Source organism: Vanacampus margaritifer, chromosome 2 (assembly GCF_051991255.1).
Source record: "Vanacampus margaritifer isolate UIUO_Vmar chromosome 2, RoL_Vmar_1.0, whole genome shotgun sequence".
NCBI lineage: Eukaryota > Metazoa > Chordata > Actinopteri > Syngnathiformes > Syngnathidae > Vanacampus > Vanacampus margaritifer.
Window position 1 is genome coordinate 26,779,295 of NC_135433.1, and position 25,656 is coordinate 26,804,950.

Genomic DNA, 25,656 nt, shown 5'->3' on the forward strand with positions numbered 1-25,656 from the left:
CAGGTCCAGAAGGTAAAAATAGGAGATGGTGGAGATGAGCTTGTGTGCCTGTCTGTTGAGAAGAAGCACCTGTGGCTAAAGCCAATCTGTGGCAAGGTTTTTACTTTCTGGACCTGGATACCCCAACCCTGTTAAGAAACATGAAGTAAATAAACCCGGACACTTTTTTTTTAAAATTATAATCCTTTTGTGGAGGTTTAAGTTTAACCCAATAGTTATTAAATTTGAAGATAACAGGATTAATACACTTCTGTATGACCAGCCTTTATCCAGCACTATTTGTATCTTATGTTGTTTAATTAATAAACCACAATGTATATTGTGCCTTTTCTTAAGAAGTAGCCATACTTAAGGTGTTTATTAATGCAAGTTACCCAATTCATCAAGAAAGTAACTGAAACACACAACTGCGATTAAAAACGTTGCCACCTAGTTTCACAAACAATCACACTGGGAAGCATCACAAAATAAGAGTATTGGAAAAACAACAATAGCTTTATTTCAACAGGTATCTTAACATACAATACAGATTGTTTGCATGATGGCAAAATATCCTCCTCCCCTTTTCCAAAAAATGACATTTGGTCTGGTTAACGGATTAATCAAAGCAATTGTCCACACATTCACCACCATATAACGGTAAAAATCAAATTAATTTTCATACAGTCACCAAATGAGATTTTAAGCCCATTTCAACAGTTTGATAAAGCCCTGACATTTATGGACGTGCTCCAAGTTGCCATCTCTCAAGTGGGCAACATGAACAGTGACCTGATCACACAAATCAATTTTGGGGGTGGTTTGGCCCCTTGTGACAACATTGTTTAAGTAGTGTGAACGTCAGACAGCTCACCTTTAGAACTAATTTACAAGCAAAACTCTTGACCTAGCCCGGCGGTTGGAAAACTTATATTTCTCATTTAAGAATCAGTCCAATTTGACGACCTAAACCTGAACATTGATCTGGATTGGTTTATGTACAAAAGGTATAGAAGTAACAGGGCCACCAATATTGAAAACACTGTACAGTAGAGTCATTTAAACCTCGATAGGACAAGATGTGAATGATGTGTATACCAGGCTGCGGCTCTGTTAAATGAGGAAAGATGACATATGGGGACGCTTGATTAAATCACTCCTCCTGTCTGTTGTTGGAACACATCAATCGTGTCTTCATCTTCCATTTCCAACTGTAAAAAAGAACAAGAACAAAAAATATTTTAATTTGTTTTAGAAACTTACAAAAACATTGCACATCTGCTTTGCAGCCCTGCTGTGTTGAGGATATTCCTGTTTTTTTGTTCATTTACACCACCATAAGCCACTTGTGGAGCAGAGATGGCATTTGGAAAGTCCAAGTTTCCCGTTTATAAGTTTGAAATAGGTGAAAATCTGCTATATAGAAAGACATGCTTTAAACATGTTTAAATGTATTGAACACCTGTTCTCACTCTATGTCAAGAAATGAGAGACTACTGTAAAACATCACTGAGGAAACGAAAAGACTTTTGATCGCACGGTTCTCCACATAAGAGGCAACGTCTGCTTGTTTCAAGCTGTTTGTGTTCGATACTCCCAGCTGGTGTACAAACACCATTACATTACAGTGGTTGACAAACTTGAATTTCACAGACAAACTAGGCTAGACTCTCTTCTATGCCCACCCCTTGAAAAAAAAAAAACGTTCTTGACAAATAGATTCATCAGAGGCAAGAAATGGTTGGTTTCTAGTTGACAAATATAAATGTCCACAGCAGTGAATAAGTTAAAAAAATGTGCATTTTAAACACCAAAGATTCCTATCAACCCATGTTTCACCTAATAAAATTCTGCTAGCTTAATGCTAACATATACAGTGTTCCCTCACTTTGGCACCGGCCGAAAACAGGCCAGGCCAATCAAATTTGTCTATTTGCGGGACGTAGTCTTCGTGAGCAACTTCACTCTTCATGTTTTTCCCGCAACGACGACATTCAACAACAGCGTTATTCACTTCTGTCTCCCTTCGGCTAGTTGCCATGTTGGATTTTTACTCTGTCTCCGGCAAACAAACAAACAAAAAAAAAAGATTTCAACGAGTCGCTTTTCTGACGTCACTTCCGCTCTTTGCTTGGTTCACTCCACTGTCTGTTAGTTGAGGTTTGCCCCGCTTCAGAAATGCGACTGATAGGGCGGTTGACCAGACTCACTCGCCGGCAAAGTCGCGAGTGAGTCTGGATTGCCAGGCTAGCTTCATCTCTTCCATTAGTGCTCTGTGCCGCCTGGCATTGTTGTGGCACAATGTGGTACTACACCAAAGGCCTGCAACTCAAAATTCAGACTTGTCTGAATACTTTAAAAACTAAAGAACTACTACTTAAAAAAATGCGAAACAACGTGGCGCGACGATGGCCTATTAGTGTCATCATAGAAATACAAATGCAGATATAAAGGCTTCCCTATAACAAGCATCCATCTATCCATTTTCTTAATCACTTGTCCTCATCGCGGGGGGCGCTGGACCCTATCCCAGCCAGCTTCGGGCAGAAGGCGGGGTACACCCCGAACTGGTTGCCAATCGCAGGGCATATAACAAGCATCTTACTCCTTAATAAAGTCAAGGTAATCACTGCAATTGAGTATCAGTAAACAGATAGGTGATCTGAGGAGTTATGGTATTTTTCCATTATTCACTAAGAAGTTAAGGAAACATGCTGTTGGGGAGAAAAGTTCAAACTAATGTCTTAATCTGCACTATAATTACGCGCCTTCTTCTTCTTCTTCCATGCCCTACTTGTCAACAGACCCGCTTTTGTCCATTTAAGAATATCTGAGATTGTGCATGTTTGCAAATCATGGGTCTTGGAGAAACACTGGATACATTTTGTCCAAGGGAAAAAAGTGAATATCATATTACGAAATAGTCAGTTAAGCGTCTCCAGGAGCGCAGATGGCAAAGAATGCATGAAATCCTGGACAACCCTTGACCAAGACTTGACACGAAAGCTGCGAATGCATCAACAGCAATCACGTGGATATGATACCATAAGCACAAGGGTGAACTTGATCAGATCCTCTTCGAATGGTATGTATTTTGTTGGTTTTTAAATATCTTAAACTTACTTGTGATGGTGTGTCTGTCTCGTTTATTGGCTGTCCATCAAATCTGAACCGGATTTGCCTCATAGACAATCCCTGGAAGAACATGCACATTGTTAGCGTACATCTTTACTGTAGATAGAGATATATTAAAGGGGACTAAACTAAAAATTCCTATATAGTGGTTAGAGAATGGGAAATGACCAATGATTTTGGAACACAGTTGCAATCACTCATATGTTTGGGTTGCTATAAATGAATAGTGAATTGTATATAAAAAAGATACCTAACATTATAAACAAAGATAATGAATTATCAACTTATTATAACTGCTTAAAAGTTAAATTACCAAAATACAGAGTGCAGTAAATACCACTTTGTTCCTGGTTAATAATGAGTTAAGGTGCATAATGTGGAAGTGTGACAACAGTAATTAGTTAATCACATGATTTTTCAGTTGCCCACACATAAAAGAAAACATGCTTGCAAAGTACAAACAGGTGTTCCTCTTCTGAATCATAAAGTCATTCAATTATTTTCATATAATGCCCCACACACCAAATACTATATTTGCACCACTACACAGATGGAAAGAAATACTTTAAGGACCCATAATTTCAACATAGACTATATGCTAAAGACGCTGCATTAAAAGTGAAAATGTTTCCTTGCTTACATTCCCCCACCCCGCTTTAATCGAACAATGGTGTATTTGATCAAGCAACTGGAAAAGCTTGTATGATGGGGCTCTCGTAAATCAAAGGTCGACTGTCAGGTGTCAAGTAGAGCTACCTGTCTATCGCAGTAGGCCTTCATGAGTTTACTGAGCGCCGTGTGCCTTTTGATCTTGAACTGCACGACGGATCCATCCTGGCCTGCCACCTTCAGGTTGATGTGTTCATTACCTTCAGTCTTTACGCCTTCCTATGGGACAGAAGCAGGAAAAAACACAAACCAGACGTTAACGTTGCGGTTGTGGGAGGTCAGAGCCAGTGAGGCGTTCTCTGTTGGCATCCTACATATCACTGGCGTTGGGCCCAGAACTTTCTACATCACAATCTAGTATATTTCACAAAATTATACTATTGATCAGTCCACAAATAATTAATGCTGAGCCTATAGTGCCATTGATAAACTGCAAAACGTATCGGAATTACAATGCGAGTGTAGTAGTAGTGTAGTTACTTATTTTGTATTGTAATTTTATGTGACTCATGGGACTGTAAACAATCGTCAATAATAAGCCTGGTTCAGCCTATAACTTTTTCGGTTAATTTATTTATTCGAAGGGATGTTTGTGTTTTCTTTCCTGCGTTGTGTATCGAGCCGAAAATAAAGTATTCATTTATCTTAAGTGTGATGATGCAATTATAATGACTGAACAAACATACTGTTTTTGGGGTCGCCTGAAAAGCGATGATTTTTTTTAGGTATAAGGATTGTGCCTGACACCATCCTAAATTTCAGTATTTGTTTTGTGAAATCTCTTTGTTTTGTAGCACAGTAACCCCGTAAGTGTCCTGTATGTGGATGTCAGATTTCAGCCTCTATGTGTTGCCATGTGAATTAACTGCAGAAGGGGCCTTAAGAATTAGCAGCGCAGGTCCACATAACTTCAGATATTGACAATTCTGAGTTTACGTCACAAGTAAAAAATGCTGAGTGAAAAGAATTGGACTTTGGATCATTGCAATTTGATTTTTGAGGATTAATTTGATTTAAAAGTGTGATGAAATGTAATTTGACTACTATAACAATCTGCCTGATTTGTATGATAGTAATAAGCAAAAGCAATTTAATACGCTGTTTGTTTTCACAGTGTAAAGGAAGAATTTGCATTGCGTTGCACTGCAGAAATATGAGAAATGCCTAGATGTTCGAAATTGTCAAATGTCAATACTATACTAACAGTTGGACTGTGAAAGTGGCAGCCCAGCATGCCCCCCCCCCCCCCCACACAAAGAGCAGAAAATTTAAAAACACGTTTCCTCTACTACAGTGGACCCCTGCTTACTTGCAGATTCCCCTGTTCACAGAACCCCCCTCCCCCCCTTCAATTTGAAATTTTCGAAAATCCAGGCATTTCTGGTATTTCCACAATGCAAATGCTTCCTTTATATGGTGAAAATAAATGTCGGATTGTATTGCTTCAAATTTAATTTCATCACATTTAGAGAAATAAAAAATTATCCTCCCAAATCAAATTACAAGGATCCAAATTCCAATGCTTTTCAATGGACGAAGATCGTCATTTCACCGAGGAAGACCGCCATTTTGACTTGACTCTGTGACGTAAGCTCGGAATTGTCAATAATAGGTTTTCAATATATGCATTTTTTAAAATCAATTTCTAGTGTTTACAAAAAAGTATTTGTCAAGTTCATCATTAATCAGAGAGTACAGATGACTGAAAAATATACTTATGTACAGTCACACAATATTTGTACTTCATTACTCAAGTACAGAATACTTAATGTAAATAGTATTTATACTCTGTTACTTTCCATCACTGGACACCATGGGAGCATTTCTCAACATTCCAAGCAATTCGACAAGTGAAAGGATGGAAACATTGTTGAACGAAGACGTGAACTGAGGGTGACACCAGCTGGTTGGCTGCGCCGTGTGCTCATCCACAAAATGCCGGCCGCGCGCCGCTCAATGCGCGTGCACAAGCCTTCCGGTCTATCCAAGTCGGTTCAACGACTTCAGTTGTAGCTTGCAAACTTAGACAAGATTCAACAAAGCACGTGGAAATTCACGTTTTATCTGAGCCCCTGCGCCTCCCACGTTGTGGATTAAAATCGGATTTAAAGGCGATGTGGTGTAGTAGCACTCACCTTAGGTTTCTCATCAGCCATGGTCACTCTTTTGGCGGTTTCTCTTTGCTGCCACACAAAGAACACGGGCGCGCGCACGTGCTCGTTCCCGCTAAAAGTTTCCAAACCCTACGTGCGCGGCCCCGAGCCGGTGCGCGCACGATACGGTGAGCTCCGATTGGCCGCTGGCTGTCACGCGGGTGGACGCCAGCCCGGGCGTGGGCGGGAGAAGAAAGATGCGCGTTACAGAGACTCTTAGCCCAACGTGAGCGCGCATGTCGTTGTTTTTCCTTTGTTGGCTTTTTGATTGGGGTAAATGCGCCGAATCAAAGCATAAATAAAAACAAAACAGACTATCTTCTAACGAGTGTCCCCTGTAATACTCTCTTTGTCAACCGCCTACGTAAAAATAGCCACCGTACGTTCGTCATTTTTGTGTTACAAAATCCTTTACTTTCGTACAAACTTGAATGCCACACGATTCTTGGTGTGTTCATTGTCAAATAGTATAATTTCGTAGTGTAATTTCGGTCATTATCGGTAAAGCAATGCAGATTAACTACGAAGCGAGGACAGATGGAAAATCAGGCATGAAAGCGGGCAGTCGTGTCTTGACGTCATCAGGCGGCACTGCGGGGGCCTTTCACTGTATAGCTGGAGCGCGCTAAAACATCACATTTGTAGTTCATCTACATGTATTTATCTCTATATTTGCTTCTTTCTCCACATTGTATTATATTGGTGATATTCCCTGATGGAGGAAGTTGACGTTGACCCAACAACTACAGTAAGAGACTTCAGTCGCTAAGTTTCTCTCGCTATTTTCTCGCCAAAAATTTCAAACTATACACGTCACAAAACGTAGTTTGTTGAGTACAGGTTCATGTTAAGAGATGACAAGTGTCGATTGCTGTTGTGTTCTTGTCATGTCTCTCTCCCTCTGTTTTCTTTATTGCAGAAAATTCCAACATCCAGTCATGGGAAACATTTGGGTTTTGCTTGGGGTCCAGGAGATATCCTCGTGTATGAGACTCTTTACAAACAATCTGGTGTGTACTATTCAGTGGATATAAAAGTCTACACACCCCAATCACATTCAAACTCATGTTTAAAATAAGTTACTAAATACGGATAAATCAATTAAACAAATATTATGGTGTTCTTGATTAGGGATTTTTTTTTAACCTTAAAAATCCTGATCAAATATGCAAAAATAAAATCCAAGGTATTTTTCAATTATTATTTTTTAACAAACAAAGGCAGTGATTCAAAAACAATTACAATAAACAATATCAGATGTATTTTTGCATTATAGGATATTAATAAGTAAAAGGCAAATTAAGTATTAAGTAATATGAAAGACAGATTGAAACAATTCCAGGTGTAAACTTACTAAATACTTTGATGTGCAGTCTGAGTTCACCACAACATAATTCTGCTACACAAATATGGCGTAAACGTAGAAATATATTGACAATTCCAAACATCCGGGCATATCTGATCTTTCTGCAATTTCATGATTTTCAATTAGTGGAGAGTGTCCTTTCGCTGTGAAAAATGCAGCGTTCGAGAAAAATGGAAAATCTGATCTATCCCACTCGGTTTTTGTCAGTTCCAAACATCAGAGACATAACCCTTTTGTTTGACACGGGCAGCACACATCAGATAGCTGTGATGGCTCCCGCACTAGGTGGTCTATCGGCACAGACACTCTATCAGCCATAATTTGCCTAGCTCACACGTAACCTATGCCTACTTGCTTGTGCCCTCTGTTTGCAGGTGATTCAGGGCCATGCAGCCCCTTCATCCACAAGGTCAGGAAGGACGAGGACATTTACGCCCCCATATTACGCAAACTCTTCAACGAGTCGCACTACATTTTTGTTGGTCTGCAGACAATCCGAGAGGAAATCCCCGGCAAGAACAAGAATTCCCAGTAAGATCAACTCAAGACTTATCCAGTTAACATTCAATCCTTTCAAACATGTTTTTTTTCCTCCTTAGATTTGTCAGCATCAGTAAAAATTATAGATCTGTAATACGGGCCTGTATAGAAGAGCTTCAACAAGTTGCAGGTTTGCATTTTCTTACTACACTTCTGGATTGTTACCACTTACTCAGTAATATGTGATTTGTTTTATTTTCCTTTCTTATTAGTTAATACCAAAGACTCAGTGGTGTGTACACAATATGGAAATCAGGTTGGTATTTTTTTCATTGAGCTTAATTCAGAACTTGTTTTTTAATAAAATAACTGAAGAAATAAACTGGTTTTCAAAAACATAATTACTATTTGCATCTCACCCTACCTTATTGTTCTGTATGATCAGGTGTCAATCCTGTTGGCCATTGAACTGATCTGGAATCTTTGTGAAGTGCTCTTCATTGATGCAGGTCAGTGTCACTGTGCACTGGTTTATTTTCTCCTTCTTTCTGTGTTTGCGGCTAACCTTTCTCTCGTTTTTGTTTGTGTCCTTAGCGGATGCCCTGTTGCTTCATCTGCTGGACTGGGTGAGGTTACACAAGGGTGACGTGGACGAGAAGGCGACGCACGTGCTGCAAAGCGAGAGTCCCGCTGAACACCGCAGCTACTGGGACGTGGTAAGTTATGTGCACACGCTGTCTGTGAATTCACGTACATTAATGATGGTCTTTTCTTGTACAGGTGGTGAGCTACGTGCTGCAGGGCCGTTTGGAAGAAGTCAGACAGTTGTTGACTAAGCAAGCCGTCCTCCAGCCCGCTGCCAGGAGCATGTTCAAGCTGATGGACAACCTGCTCAGCAAGATGCCCTTCTATAATGTAAAACCTTGTTTTGTGTCTTGTTATGACTGTGAAAAGCATTAGTCGCAGGCTTTATAAGAAGGGTTGGGAGGTTTACAAAATGTATTCTGATACCATTAATAGTTACCTGGCAAAAAATGTAGTTAGTAAGGTTATCCAAGTAAGAAAATATTCCAGATATGTGAATTGACTAGTTTAAATTACTTTTGGATTACTCCAATACCGAATGTGCTAAAAAAAAGAAGAAAGAAGACAAAAATAAATAAATACCAATATGCAAGCTTTTTGAATGCGGGATTCAAATCCAAACATAAGTACTGTGAGGCAGACGTGCTAACTTCTTATTCATGGTGTTATAGATGGATAACTTCAATTCATGGTGTGTGGGAAATGAGATTTTCTAATTTCATAACACATTTTCTCAAACCTTTTCTACATCACCGGTTGTATTAGGGAAAATTGAGTAAAAAAGACAAATTAATCTTATGCAACTGTTGTGGTTAGCTTTACTACCACATGCATGCACAAAAAGGCCACAAACGCACGTGTGCATCAATTCAATGACTGATAATTTGGGGGGAAAAATATTTTATTTTTTCTATTCCTGGTGACAAGTTTAGCTGCTGATATTGGTAATATTGTATTATTTTAAAAATGGTAAATTCTCCAGTGAATATGATCCAAACAGTCACTGTTCATTCTCAACAAATTCAGTTGAATGCCATTTGCTTGAATGACCAACAAAAACTTTACCTGACGACGAGTAATGGTGGACCATTAAGCTATATATTTGCTGTGACTAGTTATCCGCTCAACTCTTGGGAAGTTTAGTTGACCCACTTGTTTGAAAGCGGACAAAGCCCCAATCCAACCAGCCAGTCTCTCCCTGCATACAAAATGTAATCCTGCAAAATAATTCAAATTTTTAATCAATGCACCAGTAATCTGATTGCGTTTTTTTTGGATTACAGTTTAAAAAAAATTGTATCCTGAATACATAATATATTTCTTTACTCCCCATGCCTGTTTAAAAGTGCCTATATTAATCGTTTAAACCAGGGATGGCAAACTGCAGTCCTCGAGGGCCAGAGTCCTGCAGGTTTTAGAGGTTTCCCTACTCGAACTGCAGCTGATTCCAATTAACAGGATCATTATCCGTCTTATGCAGAGCTTGCTGATGAGCTGATCATGAATCAGCTGTGTTGAAGAAGGGAAATATCCAAGACCTGCAGGACTCCGGCCCTCAAGGACTGGATCTGGCCATCCCTGGTTTAAACCATAACTACATAATTAAGCCAGAAAAATATTGTGTTGGACTGAATTTGGCCACCAGGCTGTAATGCTGCAGCATAAGCAAAAACTGAAATAAACCCCACAATTGTTTACTCTTCCTTCAGCCCGGTGGTACTCAGACGGCGACAGAGTTTGATGTCAAGTGGAGACACTGGCACGAGGAAGTGGACCACTGCCTCCAGGACAATTCTTTTGCCAGCAACCCACACCTGGAACTCATATGCAAGGTTCGACCACCCTCAGCACAGAACATTTCATAAAGTGTAATTAATTACTATGGTATTTGTGTTTTGGTGGTGTGCCTTTAAGGCGGTTAAGCTATTAAAAGTCAATTCCTTGCCCCCCACCCCCATTTCCTGTCCTTTTAGATCTTAGTGGGAGATGAAGACACTTTGTTGGAACAGAAAGAGCTTGTGGGCACCTGGTACCACTTCCTGGTCACAAGACTGCTCTATTGCCACCCCACAGTCAAATCCACAGAGCTGCATTTCTACGCCCAGGTTCGATCACTACAGCAGCACCGTTTGCTGTTCATGCCGCTTCATTTGTTGCCTAATGTGTTTGTGTGCTCTTTGCAGTCATGCATGACCATGTTTCTGGACCCCAGGAGCGCTCCTGAAGCCCTGGACAGCATCTTATTAGCTGCTTTTGAGTTTGACATCCATCAGGTCATCAAGGAATGCAGGTAGTGTAGCGTCATGGAATTCACACTGTGTTGGGAATCATTCCTTATTCACTACTGTACATATCATCCTACGTAGTGAGAGCCATCACTTTGTCTCACGATGCAGCTTGAAAAGTAACAAACTGAATACAGCTACGGTGTTTTTGCTAATTCCCCCCTTGTGTGTCCCCCTCAGCATTGCTCTCAACAATTGGTGGTTCGTGGCTCATCTGACAGATCTGCTCGATCACTGCCAGCTCCTCCAGTCTCACAATCTGCAGTAAGCACCGGACTTGGCAAGTCACTTCAATCGACATTTTACACAGAGATGCATCAGATCCTTCTTTTTGTCTTTTTAGCTTTGGCTCCAACTTGAGAGAGTTTCTGCTGTTGGAATATGCATCTGGTCTCTTCACTCACCACAGGTATAGGCTTTTTCATTATTAACTCATTGACTGGCAGCTATTTTCAAAGCCGAGTTCCCCATATTGCCGGCCGTTTTAGAATATATTGTATGATCTTTCAAGACATGCAGGTTGCAGAATACTGTGGTCTGTCACAATACAAGCATTGAACCTACCAAAAGAAAGTGTAGTGTAGTGTCTTCCTTCACCAAAAAAAGAAGCTTATAGCATTTTCGATTCTTTAGAAATCAGCAGTAAAACTTGGCTTGGTTTAACCAAAAACACTGGTTCCTGGCCAAAAAAGTGGAGAAAATAAGCTTTTTGGGATGCTTCAAACTGTAAAACAAAAACAAGACTGAAAAAAGGGCTTTTGTTTGTATAATTGATTTACTGATATACAACCAAAAAGCTCACCATTAGTCTGTTAGTTACTCTTTCTCTTTAATCCGCACGTCAATAAAGCAGCTGCGTATCTGACGATTGCTTGAAACTTAAATTTTGGCTAGCAGCACAAAGCAAACAATTAATCAAACGGATTAGAAAGTCAGCTATCCATTATATTTTCACGTTTAGACAAATATTGTACAACTCAAGTCTTACCAGAGTTCATGCTTGTGTTCAGTCTGTGGCAGTTGGCTGTGGACTACTTTGACCATTGTCCGGAGTTTGGCCGCGTCTACCTGGAACTGCAAATGGAGCGCATCCCCTTAGACACGGAGCGCAAAGCCCTCAAGGTGCTCAGGATCTGTGAGCAAAGGCAGATGTCTGAACAAGGTAGCTCCTTTTCTCTTTTACAAGTTTCTGTTGTTGTTTTTAATGCACAACAGCAGTGATTCTCAGTAGTACATCGACTTCCTCGTTTGGTATGTGGAAGAATCACTGAATTAAATGTCCAAATTGTGTGTAATGTTACAGTGGCTTGCACATTTTCTATGCACAGTTCCATTCTATTTAACTTTTCAGTACATTACATTTGCATTGAATGCCCCCCCCCCCTCCTGTTCTTACACAGTGCGCAGTATTTGTAAGATCATGGCCATGCGCACTCTGAGGAACAACAGACTTGGCTCCGCCCTCTCCTGGAGCATCAGAGCCAAAGACGCGGGCTTTGCCACCTTAATTTCTGAAAGGTTTGTTTGTGCCTGGAGATGACTCATGGGGGAAAAAAAGGCAGGGATTGCGTGTTGCGTTACCTACTCGACAATCAACCCATCTAATCAGCCTCTGTATGCGTTTGTGTTCAGGTATTTACAGGATTACTGCGCCAGAGGGACCTTTTCAGATTTGGACCTCATAGACAATTTAGGTTCGGCCATGCTGCTCAGTGACAGACTCACATTCCTCGGTATGCAACAAGAGTGCACACCTTGCTTTTGATGAGCATAACAATCAGTCCACATGCATATTTTCTCTTTTCTTATTGCACCTTTTCCCCCAAATAACTTTCTGAAAATGCCTCCTGTTGCTCTGGAATTTGCTTGACCGCCATAGAGAATTTTCATTTTTTTTATATCTTAGGGAAGTACCGTGAGTTCCACAGGTTGTATGGAGAGAAGCGCTTCAGGGAGGCAGCCAAGCTTCTCCTCTCCTTGATGACGGCCAAGATTGCCCCAAGAAGCTTCTGGATGACTTTACTGACCGATGCCCTGCCGCTGCTAGAGCAAAAAGAGGTCAGTAAGGCAAAAGCATTTTAGATACAGGTTGGGTGGAAACTTATCACTGCTGTCGGACGGAATCGTGGTACCTGCAAAATCCTCACTTTTCAGGAGATCAAGAGAATGTTTATTCAACCAACTAACATTGCATCATCAAAGAGTGCAAGCTATTTTTAACACTCCTTTGTAAAAATAACACATACACACAGAACACGCCAGCAATATGCTTTTCCCAATTTTCTATATTGAAAATTCCTGATTGATTGACATAAACTATTAGTTCCCATTGAAAGTTTCCGACATTGGAAATTCACAGAATTTTGCAACCTTGGTATGAGCGAGCTTTAGAAACGCAGCCACTATAGATGGCGGCAGACAAACTCATCTCACTCGTGCAAGCCCGGGGAACTAAATTCAATTGCGTATCGCTTTTTATTGCTGCATTTCAGGTCGTTTTCACATCAGAGCAAACCTATGAGCTCATCTACTGTTTGGAGGAACTCACCTCCTCTTCCTGCGACACCACCGCCACTGTTTCCAGGACCGACACTTCCATGCAGGTACACATCTCAATGCATTGAAGCATCACACCAATCCATGCCTAACAAAATGTAACTAACTCAAATGTATCTGATTTTCACTTGGTAGTGACTAAAAAGCATTCAGACTTTCAATGTTGAGGGGACATTATCCGGCACAGCTCCCACATTGTGAGGAAGCAGTGGCGTGCACAGAGATTTTGGGGGGGCAAATGCTCCGGGGAGGGAAGGAAGGAATATACCTTACTGACAATTCCGAGATGACGTCACAAGCCAAGATGGCTGTCAATTTTGGTGGGGGCGAAAAGCGTTGGATTTTGGATTGTTGTAATTTGATTTGTGAGGATTATTTTGATTTCAAAATGTGATGAGATGTCGTTTGTATGATAGTCACAGGAAAAAGCATTACAATCTGCCGTTTGTTTTCACCGTATAAAGGAAGCCATTTGCATTGTGGTGCATTGGGGACATATCAGAAATGCCCGGATGGTCGGAAATGCCAATAGTTTTTTAATAAACATTATACACACATAATAATTAATAATACCCCACAGATAGTTTTAATAACAGCCTATTGGGGCAACATGACTGCAAGACTTGTAGCATAGATGTAACTTAGTTATGATTTGTACTAAACAATAGCTAATAATTTAGCTAATAATAGCTTTATGCCTGCTGATTTAGTACGCACTAATTAAAAAAAATTTTTTCAATACAATTAACCTTAAGGAGCAAATCAATATTAAAATGGGATCTTTAAAAGGTGCTAAACTCTAGTTAACATGACTCTCTCCGTCCTTGACTCTGAGCCTGACCTTTCATCTTCATGCGTCTTTGATATCATCCAAGAGAGCAGAGAGACGCTTCCCTTGACTGCTTGCTGTAGATTCTTTTCTTTTCCCCTTTTCAGCCTCTCCTTTCTAGGCAATATGATACAATTACTAAATAAATAGACCAATTGTAACCAAACAGACCAATGGCATGAGAATGAATAAGACTGACTGTTGTCATCACAACAAGGCAAAAGGGTATTTTTCACAGGCAATTGACAATTTCAAACATCCGGGCATTTCTGATATTTCCACAATGCAACTCAATGCAAATGCTTCGACCACCAATGACGTATTGGATTGCTTTTGCCTGTGACTACTAGTATGATACAAACCAGACACAAACAGTTCACCACATTTTTAAGTCAAAATAATCCCCACAAATCAAATAACAATGATCCAAAGTCCAATGCTTTTCAATGCACGGATCACAGAGAACTTCCGTTCACCGTCATTAGTCTTACTATGTGGTGGCTATCACGTTATCTATTGTTGAATTAGCATATAGCATTTTAAACTAAGTAGCTAATATCGGCTTATTTATGCTCAGTTGTTTGTGCTGTATGAGACATGCTACTTCACAACAAAACGATTATAGGTAGGGAATAGAGGGCAAACAAACAATACAATTTCACTGGATTCATAACACAGTTAGTTGGCTGGGGTGGAGCAGCAGGGGAAGGAGTTGCGTGTGTGTGTGTGTTTCTGCCTGTCTGCCCCACACCGCAACCATGGGTAATTGGCGTTCAGCGAGAGAGAGAGCGAGCTAGGTCGGGTGCGCGCACGCAGGGGACGCATATTGGTTTTTTTTTCCACACGCAATTAATCATGCAGCTTTTCTGAAAGATTGTGTCAACATTGACCTGTCCTCAGTAAAGTGTTTATTTAAAAACAAAAAGACAAACTTTCCAAAGGGCACTTTTTTGAGTGAGAGCAGAGGGGCAAGGGTGTGAGCACCACTAGGAAGTCTACTTGTGCACGCCAGCGTGAGGAAGAGTCCACCATTTTTTAAATAAATTTTTTTTACAACACTTCAGCAGCTGACAGATTTGTTCTCAAACTATTTTCAACTCTCTTTAAAATTTCTTAAATAAATAAAAAAGACCAAAGGGAGGAAACACCAGTTGTATTGATTTGTGGGGAACCCCCCCCCCCCCAAAAAAAAAACAAAAAACAAAACATGAACTTGACCATTGTTTGCTGTTGAAGGAGGAAGATTTGGAGGTGGCCAAAGTGGAGCTCCTGAGACTCGCCCTGGCGAGGAACTTGGCCATGGCCATCATCAAGGAAGCCACAGTAGAAGTGTGAACCTCAGCATACACAACAACTCTTTTCTATTGTTTATATACATTTTCAAGTAAAATCCTGTGTTTGATAACGAACCTGGTGTTACTTCTTCAATGAAAATCAGCTTCCACTCACGCAGAAATATTTATTTCATGCAGCAAACAAACTGAATGTACAAATGTAAAACTCTAAACATGTCACATATTCACAAACGACAAGACAGATTGGATTTATGTACACTTAACACGCATTTCTGTACATCTCATATGCAAATGAGGCTATTATAGTCACCATGACAATTCCACTGCTGAATATTTGTTTTAATTCACATCCATATATTTTATTTCACATTTTCAAGGTTCAATGCTAACTGACAATAAAATGCAGCCAACGTATAGTAAACCCTTAGAAATACATTAATGATGATTTGTAATTGCTTATAGATGCCATAGGATGGCAGCAAAGCGCAACTTTTGTCTAATGAATCTCATCAACTCACTTCAACATAGTTCCTTGGCACCAAGGTGCCACAAAATAGCAAAACAAAATGCAAATATGCGCAAGTTCATTGTCCTGTACTCCGCAATCTGGGAATAGTTGAAGAAAAACTATAATCCAAATGATAACAGGCATCAAATGAAATAAAAACAGCGTTACACAAGTTATTTGGTCGTCAGAAATTATAACCCTTCAACAGTGACATCGCAAACAATTTTTTAAAGCAAAAATATTATTTGCTTAGACATTTTGTGCAAACAGTAAATGTTAAAATACTGAGGATCTGTCACATTTATCAGTTTCTAGTTACAAACCTGAAAATGTACACATTTTTTCTGTTAAGCTGTGATTCAGTCAGAATTTTAGTCATGGTGGGGTATTACCTTGGATCTTTATGTTAAAGGAGACATATTTCACATTTTGTCACAATACCCCAAAGCTCAAGACTGATACTTTTCACCCACTTTTTTAAGCCTTGCTGAAATTGAGTTTTGAGTGGGCGTGCCAGTTTTATGCAAATGAGCCACTGTGGACACTCCTCTCTACTTCAAGTGCAACTGGGTTGCTAGTGTAGTGATATTCTTGCTATATTTTCAGAGTATTCCTACAGCAACTATTTCTAGCAAGTGAATAGCAACAAATGTAGCGGCAACCTTTTGGAGACTGAAATATTCACTCCTGCCATAATTCTGTTTAATTGCTTTGCTTCTATAGTTCCAAGCGCGTCCCCGCTGATGTGCACATCAGCTAACAACCAACCAAGGAAGTGGTAGTTGACAAAAGTACAGCCAGTGGTGCCAAATAAGCAATTTGGTCAGTATATGTAACTACTTTCCCCAACCACTCGAGTGACTTTTTATTTATTTTTATTATTATTTATATATCCATGCCAAGATTTATGGAATATATTTCAAATTGTTTTTTGTACATGATTATGAAAGATGCCCAGTGGAAGGCAGCAACCACTAAGTCAATCACACTTAACATATATGACATTTATACACTTAAGTTCACTCCGAACTGAGGAATGTGCTTCCTCGCTGCAAAACATGTTTGGTTTGGAGAAACAAAACAAAAAAAAAGCCACAAAAAAAAAAAGAAAGACCAAGCAATAGCTAACTCTGAAGTTGGGGCACTCGGAACTTAAGTCAAGGTTCGCTCTATTTGCATTCAAACAATAAAAATGTCAATTTTCTGTAGTATGTCCCCTTTAAATATGACTGTCTTCACCAGTGTTTACCTTAAGCTACCTGCAAAACAAACCAACAACGCAAACAAACATAAGCTTAGCTATACAGTATATAAATAAAACCTGAAGTGTCACTTAAACCAATGAAAATGTTGAGTTGTTACAACTGCACTAATGCAGTGATGATAGATCTCCTTCATGGAAACTGTATGTGTGCGTAAGTGCATTTGTATGTGTTAGATAGTGTAGGTTTGTGTGTTTATAGGTGTCCCCATGCCTCAAGCGATGGGAACTGGTCCACCTCCCCCACCTCGTTGCGCTGTACATCCCCAAGCGTGAACGCCAGCTTGTAGCGCAGCCGCACCTTCTCCTGAAAATATGCAAACAACAAACACCGCGAGTGGCTAAAAAGTTAGTGTAACGTAGAGTAACGGGACATTTGTGTGTATGAGTGTGACTCGCCTTTGTTGGATTGGCCAGCAGCATGATCTGCGTGATTGAGGCTGGGGGCAGGATGGGGTTAAACGCGGCCAATTCTGTTCCCGAAGGAGGTTGCAGCTTCACCTTCATTGACTGGCACAGGAGGGGAAAAAAAGGAAGTTGTTCACAACAAAAAACACTTACAGACTCCGTACATAGGGCTTTAGAAATGTTGAAAAGTGAAATTGCACCGCGCCCCCACATGTTTAGAAGTATATATTGATTAGATGATGCCAAATCACTACTTTTATATTAGGGCTTACACTAGTCTACCTTTGGTACAGCAGCTTGCAGTACCACCCCATGAACAGGGAGTGGCGCTGTGTTAAGCATGGACACCACCATGACCAAGACGTCGGTCCTGCCGGGAGGAGAGTCGGAAGCAAAATTGAGCAGAACCCGAACGCCGTCCTTGTCGTAGGCGGTGACCGGCAGCACTTTACCTACAACAGGAAGGACACGTTAGCCAATCAGAAGCCATAAAGAAAGCAGGAATTTACCAAACTGAATGTTGCCACTAAACAGGCTGCCTAAGTATTTTGTGTGTCTTACTGGGTCTGATGGCCTCCAGAGGAACGTGTACGTTGCTTAGGGACACCTGTGCAGCTCTGGCGGGGCTTCCCTGGACTGCAGGGTGGGCCGGGGACAGGGAGCGGAACAGCGGGCTTCCTGGGTCGGAGGCCAGGTTCTGGGCCGTGGTGTGGGTCAGGGCTGGAGAGCCGGGCACAACGCCCTGAAAGAGAGATGCTGGAGACGGGGAGCTCGACACGGGTGCGGGGGTTGGAACGACTGCGGGTGCCCCGAAACCGCTTCCCACCATCATGTGACTGGAAAAAGTATAAAGTCACACTTTTTATTCAACATTGCCAGCATTTAACTCATTCACTGCCATTGACGGCTATAGACGTCAAAAATTCATTTGAACTATTTCTATTAGTTTCACATTTTGTCCCACTTTGGTTAACAAGAGTATGAAAACCTAGAAAAAAATGTATTGTATGTTTAGAACAGATATCAAATTTGTGATTAATTGTGAGTTAACTAGTCATGCGATTAATTACAATTAAAAAATTTAATCGTCTGACGCCCCTAATTTTTTAATAATATTTTCTTTTTTGTTTGATTACTTAATGATTAAACTCAAGATTCAATGGCATCTGCGTCAATGGCAGTAAATGAGCTAATATACAAATAGTTTTGCTTTCATGATAAGGTAGTAAAAATTTGTTGATTTCCATTTTTTTGATGCTACGTTTTATGAATCATGAATGGCCTCTACATAACAAATAAACTGACTCAAATTAATCTACTAGTCTTCAAGAAATGTGACTGAACACATTTTCTGTCTTTATTAAAATTGGGTGCTTCTTTCTTCTAAACGAGCCTATTGTTAACTTTAAAGTAGAGCTGTCAAACGATTCATTTTTTAAATCAGATTAATCACATCTTTGAATTTTGATTAATCACGATTAATCACTTAATAAAAAAGGCTTTATCAAAAAAAAATTCTCGCCAAATTTGAAGAGCACCGGGTTATGTGTTCACTCTTTTGACATTTAAGGACGTCTTCAACATTTTTGGATCCACTGCACACGCTCATCCTCCTCTCCCTCAGATATTCTAAAGGTGATCTGCAAACATTTATTAAATGCTTTTCTTTAATGCATGTAATTATTTTTACTGCTCAAACTGTGTGTGCTTAGAATGCTGATATTATGCTTGTAATTGATCATGCATTATTTACACTATGAAGTAACAATATTACCAGAAGCATGTTACTTTACGATTTAAAAGGGAAAAAAGCCGTCATATTATGAGAATAAATATGTAATTGTAAAAGGGGAAAATTTCCATTTGTACAACAAAGTTGTAATCTCCTCCGAATAAGTAAATAATATGAGGTGGTTTACAAATAAACATGGTCAAGCAGTAATTGGCACCTTTTATGATTGGGGAAGCCCATCATAGCCAAGTCTTGAAGGTTTTGGAGCGAGGTAAAGTTGGGTTCTGCTGGGGGCAAGAGTGGACCCGGACACACTGCACTTCCGAATAAATCTGTATTCGAAGCAGGGTTCTGGAGATAAAGAAAGCCCTCTGAGCATTTGTCCCATATCCTTATTCCTTACTAGTAAGACAATTCAGCTCACTAGAGGTGCAAGAGGTTACGAGTGCAAGACACAGACCTAGTATTGTTACTAGTTCAACCTCGTAGATTATTACTGTAATAGAATGTGTACTAGAAAGGCAAAAGTGGCTCATTAAGAATCACAATTCTCACTTACTATGATTCAGAATTGATATAAAATGTCTTAAAATCGATTCTATTTCAACAGTATTGCCCTTGTTTATGTGAGCCTTTATTGGGAGCGCTGTTCATGTTGTACACAATTTGGCCACGTAGGGAGAGTGTGGTTCCAGGCGTTCAGACACTGTCTCGTAGCCACATTTAAGAGGAGAAGAGAAAAGTTACGATCAAGTTATGTGAATACGAGTTGTTTTTTTTTGCAGCGTAGGAAGAGCATGTGCCTGTAAGTAATGTTAAGATGCTTCTCTTTATACATTCTTGCGGCGTTTTATAGGGATAGCTGTTCTTTTGAGTGAAAAAATGCTGTGCGTAGCGCGCTAATTAGCATTAGCAAGTCAATGGTGCATTAGCTTTGCGCTAGCTACGTTCGGGAAACAAAGAGTGCGCTGTGTGTAATTCTTTTTGATTTGTGTTTTTAGTTTTACAGTTAAACTCAATTGGAGTTTAATAAACGGCTTGAAACTAGTTACATTGGACTCTTTTTGAGCGACTGTAAGCTAGCTGCCAAACTCAGGCTGCTCAGGGAGGGCAGAATATATAAAAGCTATACAATTTATAGTTAGCTTCAGTTGTAGCAATTGTGGTCCACATGCTGTTTTTGTGGAAAAGGGCACTTTCCTTACAATTCAAAACTTAACAAATGTAAAAAATAAAAAGGCACTTTAATTCATTCATTTGCCATTTTGTCTTGCAAAGCAGACTGGAGAAGATCATGACAATTCTTTACGTATCTATAGATTGAAGCAGAAGTCGATTGAATTGTTTTGAATTGAAAATTGATTGTGAATCGAATCGTGAGACAGTCAAAGATTCCCACCACTTAGAATTTTTTTCCCAAGCAAATCGTGGTTGTTCTACTAGTGCGCTGAATTGTCTTATTAGTGAGGACAGAGAGCACCGGCACCTCCTATTGTGCGCTTAAGTTAACCAATGAGTACTTGTTGTACCTGCAAGGAACTCCACTGATTGGATGCGTCGTTCAACTTTGGTTTGGATTGGTCGCTCAGTAATGCTGGTTGGTCATCATTTAGTCCTGTGAGATGGACAAAATTCATTCTTGCTTCTGTCCTTTTGACTTAAGTAAAGCAGTTGACTGAGTACCTAACGACAGCAGCTCATGATCAAGAAGCGAGAGCGCGTCAGAGGCCTTTTCGGGCGGGGGGTGACCCGGACTGTCGCTCTGACTAGCCAGCGAGCCCGGCGGGTGTTTGGGAGGCGGGGGCAGGGCGGGGAAGGACGAGTTTCCCAAGATGTCGGACAGATCGGCGCAGAGCTGGACGGGGGCCGCGGGGGCCACCGGCCGAGGAGGACTCGGGGGGTCCGTGCCGGCCAGGTCGATTAATGTGTCCGTCGTCTCTGGCGAGTCTGGGGGACAAACAAGGCAAGACGATGACGCGCCATACAGGATCATCTTTGTCTGTGTCGGTTTTGTGAGGGATTGTGTGTTTTGTGAACATGTGAATTATTCTTATTATTATTTTTTATTTTTAGTGTTCATTTTGTGTGCATTTTGTTTGTGTATTGTGAGCATGTGTGTTATCTGACCGCTGTGGGCGTGTCCACGAGCCTCCTGGCTGTCTCCATTGATGGGCAATCCCTCGACTATTATCTTGTAGGAGTTGATGACTCTGGAGAGGTCGTCGCTAGCCTGCAGGATGTCACCTGAGCATAACAACCATTAATTCCTCGTTAAGAATGAAGTGTAATTGATTATTGATTGATCATGTGGAAGAACCTGAGGCAAAATGGATTGCAATACTTAAGTCTCAGCTAGTTTTTTGCAGTTCCTTAAAAATAAATAAATAAATCCACTAACCTAAATTGGTGTCATTGTCCTCAGCCTCGGTGGCCATTTTGAAAGTGGCCCGCCTCAGCTTATCACAGCGCTCGTACAGTTCCTATAGGCGGCGAAGAACAAGTTTGTCAAGTATCGGTTCGGTGTAACTGACATTGTATTTGAACACAAACCTTAATAATCTCCTTGTCGGATTCTGACGAGGCGTCTTTGTCGTAGTGGGAGAGCATCTCAGATAAGAGCTTGACGTTGATGTTCACCTCTTCCAGTGTGTTGTTGCGCTTTGACACCTTCTGCACCCGCACTTCATCCTGGGGAAAGAAATAAGATGCTCACAACCCTGCGTAATAATAACAAAACTGTTTTCCCCAACTTTTGGTCAACCAAAGCAGCCATTTTACGTTAGAAAAATCTCATGGCACAGCACCACACAAAAATGTCACAAAAGGTATGAATAGTGAAATAATGCGTCATGATCTCGTGAAATCTGGGCCTCTTTAACTCATTCACTCGCAGCCATTTTCACTGAAGCAACCCCCTTCGCTCTCGGCTGTTTTACTGGATTTTGAAGCTGCATCAAAGCCTTTTGTATGCTCTAGCATAAAAACATATTTTTTAAAAACGTATAAATGCGTCTTCGGGAGAATGGTAATATTTAAAATAAAACGTATTTATACGGTTTTGGGAGCAAACGAGTTAATTGAAGACAAAAGTACAAAATCTACCCAAGTATAGATTTTAAAGACAATTACTTAGAGTATCACAAGCCTTTCCATCCCTGGCGGTTATTATGGCAACAAGATTTCAAATCCAATTTGGCAGTAAATGTTAGGTAACAAGACAATTAATTGTGTTAAATATTTAAAAAATCATATTTTACATTTGAAAATGCAACGCAACATGACTGAAGCGTCTCACCTCTTTCACCATATTTTTGATTAACCTGTTGGCCTCCTGCAGGTCTTCGGGATTTTTGCTGCGGAGAAGCTCAGCAAGGAGCTGCGGACACGCACACGGTCAAAGGCACACTAGTTTACTGCATGTCGAAACCATCACCACTGTACAAAAAAACACTATCAAAAAGTAGGCAACTGTGGTATATGGCATCTGGAGCAGTTCACAATCAAAACGTATCTAATAACATGACAAAAACCTTCCCCATGTCTTCATTGTCGAACACTGGATGTTTGGGCCGTGTGGGTGGAGAGGGAATCAAAGTCCGGTCCAGCGGTAACTCTGGATCCTGCATCACCAACCCTGAGGGGAAGAGTGTTAGAATAAGCAAAGAACGGGAGAGGAAAAAGGCTGATCCAAATGGTGTCAGCGCAAACCTTGTCTTCTCAGTGTTTGGTAGGCTTCGTTGATCTTGGGCTCATTGGAGAATGCAACGGTCCAGCTGTACAGCATTTCTACAATCTTTGTCTTCACCTTCTCAGGTGCACTGTCGCCCATGTACTGGAAATCAACAAAATGGAGCACAACATACAGCTACGGTTCATTTTTTTCTAATAGGTTTTAATAGTAGAGAGGTGAATCAGGATTTAGTTACAACATAATTAGGAAGCAAGAAGAGGAGGCAGTCCTAGTTCCATTGGTAGTCATCATGACCCATAATACAGTAGAGAGAATATCTGTGAGTATTGTAGTGTGCTCTGTTTGTATGTGTTGCTCCTCCAGGTGTTTGTTTGAAGGTTTAGAATTACTGTAACATCCAGGCTAATATCTGTTGTCCCGTCGGTGGCGTTTCAAATTATACAGTTCCGAGAAAATTAACAGTCCACTGCGCAATTAACAATTTCTCAGATTTGGCTGTTTACGTCTACTGACAACACAACTCCCAAATACAATATTGTTGTTGGGCATTTATTTGCAGAAAATAATATATATAAAAACAAAACAAAAGGTCTTGTGCTTTCTTTGGTCTATTCATTTTTTGGCTAGACGAAATGATATGGTTTGATTAAACTTTTTGTGTTTACTTTATAGGGGTGGGAATCTCTGAATATCTCACGATTCGATTCAATTTCGATTTTTGGGTCTGCGATTCGATTTAGAATCGATTTTCGATTAAGAACCATTTTTTTTATTCAAAATGATTTGATTGACAATGATTTTTGCTTCAATCTATAGATGTGCAAGGTAATTGTAATGATCGACTCGCTAATGCTAATTAGTGCGCTACTTGCGACACTTTCATCACTCAAAAGAATGGCTCCACGCTGAAAAAAAAAACTTTTATTGGAATAAGTTGAGCGTGACTTTTTTCTTCTACTCTCTAATGTGGCTACAACATAACAGTGTATTAGACCACGTGGCCAAACCGGGTGCAACATGAACAGCGCTCCAAATAAAGGCACACACAGACAAAGGCAAGACAGTATAAAATAATTTAAATAAAATTGATTTTGGGACATTTAAAATCGATTCTGAATCGTACTAAGTGAGAATCGCGATTCTTATAAGAATTAATTTTTTGGCACACCCCTATTACTTTAAATATACAACGTTTGATTCACTATTGTTTTGATGTGCCTGTTTTACATTAAACTTCAACTTGGGAGTGACAGAGCTTGTAGCAAGTACGCTTTGCCTCTTGTCTTTTTTTCATTTCCACAATCACGAAGACGACCAGGAACATCCGGGTATTCCTCTACAAGGAAATAATTGCATTGGAAAGTAATTTCTTCCGCCTGGGAAACCTACGTTTATACAAAAACGACATTGGGTAGGCCACCCTCAGCATATAGGCTCTTGTCAAGAAATTGTAGTTATAAAAAAAAGAAGAAGAAAGAAATAGAAACAGATACAGCGGGATTCGTACCTGTGACAAAGCGCATGCGGGGTAAAAGTAGGTCAGACAACTTTCCATGCGCAGAATTGCCACTTGTAGTTTTCACCCAGCTCACAGAAAAGGTGCTTGTGGCTTGTTGGAACCACTCCATATTCACAAAATGGATGGATGCACTTCAGGTAGGATATTCATTTGTTTTATTTACTGGCGTGCTTATTAGTTCGTCATGTCAGAGAGCTTCTTTGATTGGCTACATTCCGTCTCACATGAAGATTTTCATTGTAAATAATGAACACGTTCATTATTTAAAATTGTCAACTCGACTGGATTTAGACCCAATTATTGGGACAAATCCAATCTTAACACAGCTCACACATAAATATAATCTTATAAGACATAAAATAGTCAGGATTTTGACGTTCTTGGTTGGGAAGGGGCAAATTTGTGACAAAAACAGCCCAATTGTCTTTATGTGTGTACCCGGCTTTAGACGTAAGACAACTTACCTTTGGAGACACAACTTTAATCAGCTCGTTTAAAAATCGGTATTTGCCAACTTCGTTATGAAACCTCCTCCCACAGTTCTTCATGCATGCCTCTAACACCTGCGCACACAATCAATAAATCCAATTTAATCAAGTTTGTTTCTGCTGCACTGAAGATTTTTTTCTTCTTCTTCTTCTTACTGTAAGTGCCTGAAGAGCTTCCCATTCTTGTGGCGAATGGATTTTGTGGACCAGTAGTGGTATTGCAATTTGGGGGCTGCAAAAGAAAAGTCCTTTTTTTATCTAGATGAGGATAATAACGAACAAATATGTGTTGTAAATGTTAAACAAACCCTTCCAGTTCTTTGTTGACTTGGTCACAGAAACCAATTATGTACTCCCAGTCCTCTTGTCTGTTTGTTGGATGGGTGGCTTTATCTGATACAAACACACACGCACACATTTTCACATAATTACATAATGATCATCGGTCCAATCATACACTGAAAAGACACCACGTTCAAATATCTCCACCCTGATGATTGAAATGATGCACACATCCACTAGACACGACTACAACGGCACCGAAAGTGACGGAAAACAGTGCTGACAATGACTGTTTTAAATAAATTACTGTTTCGTAACGCTGGCATTGGAATTTGCATGACTACTGTTGTCTTTTAATTTATAAAATTATAATAATCACTCACTGAGCCAGGATTCAAGCGTCTCCCCTTCCTGGTACGCCATAGCAATCAAAGC

At 40.2% G+C, this 25,656-nt stretch overlaps 3 protein-coding genes across 3 annotated transcripts; 1 reads left to right on the forward strand and 2 right to left on the reverse strand.

Moving 5' to 3' along the window:
* Window positions 1-474: 474 nt before the first annotated feature.
* LOC144043887 (small ubiquitin-related modifier 2) lies at window positions 475-6,107 on the reverse strand. The gene is made up of 4 exons (XM_077557961.1): window positions 5,919-6,107; window positions 3,871-4,002; window positions 3,103-3,174; window positions 475-1,190 (listed from the first exon to the last, which is right to left on the reverse strand). The coding sequence occupies exons 1-4, from the start codon at window positions 5,937-5,939 to the stop codon at window positions 1,128-1,130; spliced, it is 288 nt and encodes a 95-aa protein (XP_077414087.1). The 5' UTR covers window positions 5,940-6,107; the 3' UTR covers window positions 475-1,127.
* Window positions 6,108-6,127: 20 nt separating this feature from the next.
* Window positions 6,128-15,446, forward strand: nup85 (nucleoporin 85). Its single transcript, XM_077557957.1, has 19 exons — window positions 6,128-6,684; window positions 6,856-6,946; window positions 7,677-7,833; window positions 7,902-7,972; window positions 8,055-8,098; window positions 8,228-8,291; window positions 8,377-8,498; window positions 8,563-8,697; window positions 10,077-10,199; window positions 10,341-10,472; window positions 10,551-10,657; window positions 10,833-10,916; window positions 10,996-11,061; window positions 11,663-11,814; window positions 12,053-12,170; window positions 12,285-12,385; window positions 12,559-12,710; window positions 13,145-13,255; window positions 15,274-15,446. Exons 1-19 carry the CDS (start codon window positions 6,652-6,654, stop codon window positions 15,370-15,372), a joined length of 1,962 nt encoding a protein of 653 aa, XP_077414083.1. The 5' UTR covers window positions 6,128-6,651; the 3' UTR covers window positions 15,373-15,446.
* Window positions 15,447-15,482: 36 nt separating this feature from the next.
* gga3b (golgi associated, gamma adaptin ear containing, ARF binding protein 3b) lies at window positions 15,483-25,649 on the reverse strand. The gene is made up of 17 exons (XM_077557955.1): window positions 25,605-25,649; window positions 25,248-25,332; window positions 25,096-25,171; window positions 24,916-25,014; window positions 22,950-23,073; window positions 22,772-22,875; window positions 22,537-22,617; window positions 21,792-21,929; window positions 21,640-21,721; window positions 21,369-21,485; window positions 20,925-21,188; window positions 20,771-20,856; window positions 19,459-19,592; window positions 18,071-18,345; window positions 17,792-17,961; window positions 17,501-17,611; window positions 15,483-17,408 (listed from the first exon to the last, which is right to left on the reverse strand). The coding sequence occupies exons 1-17, from the start codon at window positions 25,642-25,644 to the stop codon at window positions 17,298-17,300; spliced, it is 2,097 nt and encodes a 698-aa protein (XP_077414081.1). The 5' UTR covers window positions 25,645-25,649; the 3' UTR covers window positions 15,483-17,297.
* Between the last annotated feature and the right edge of the window lie 7 nt (window positions 25,650-25,656).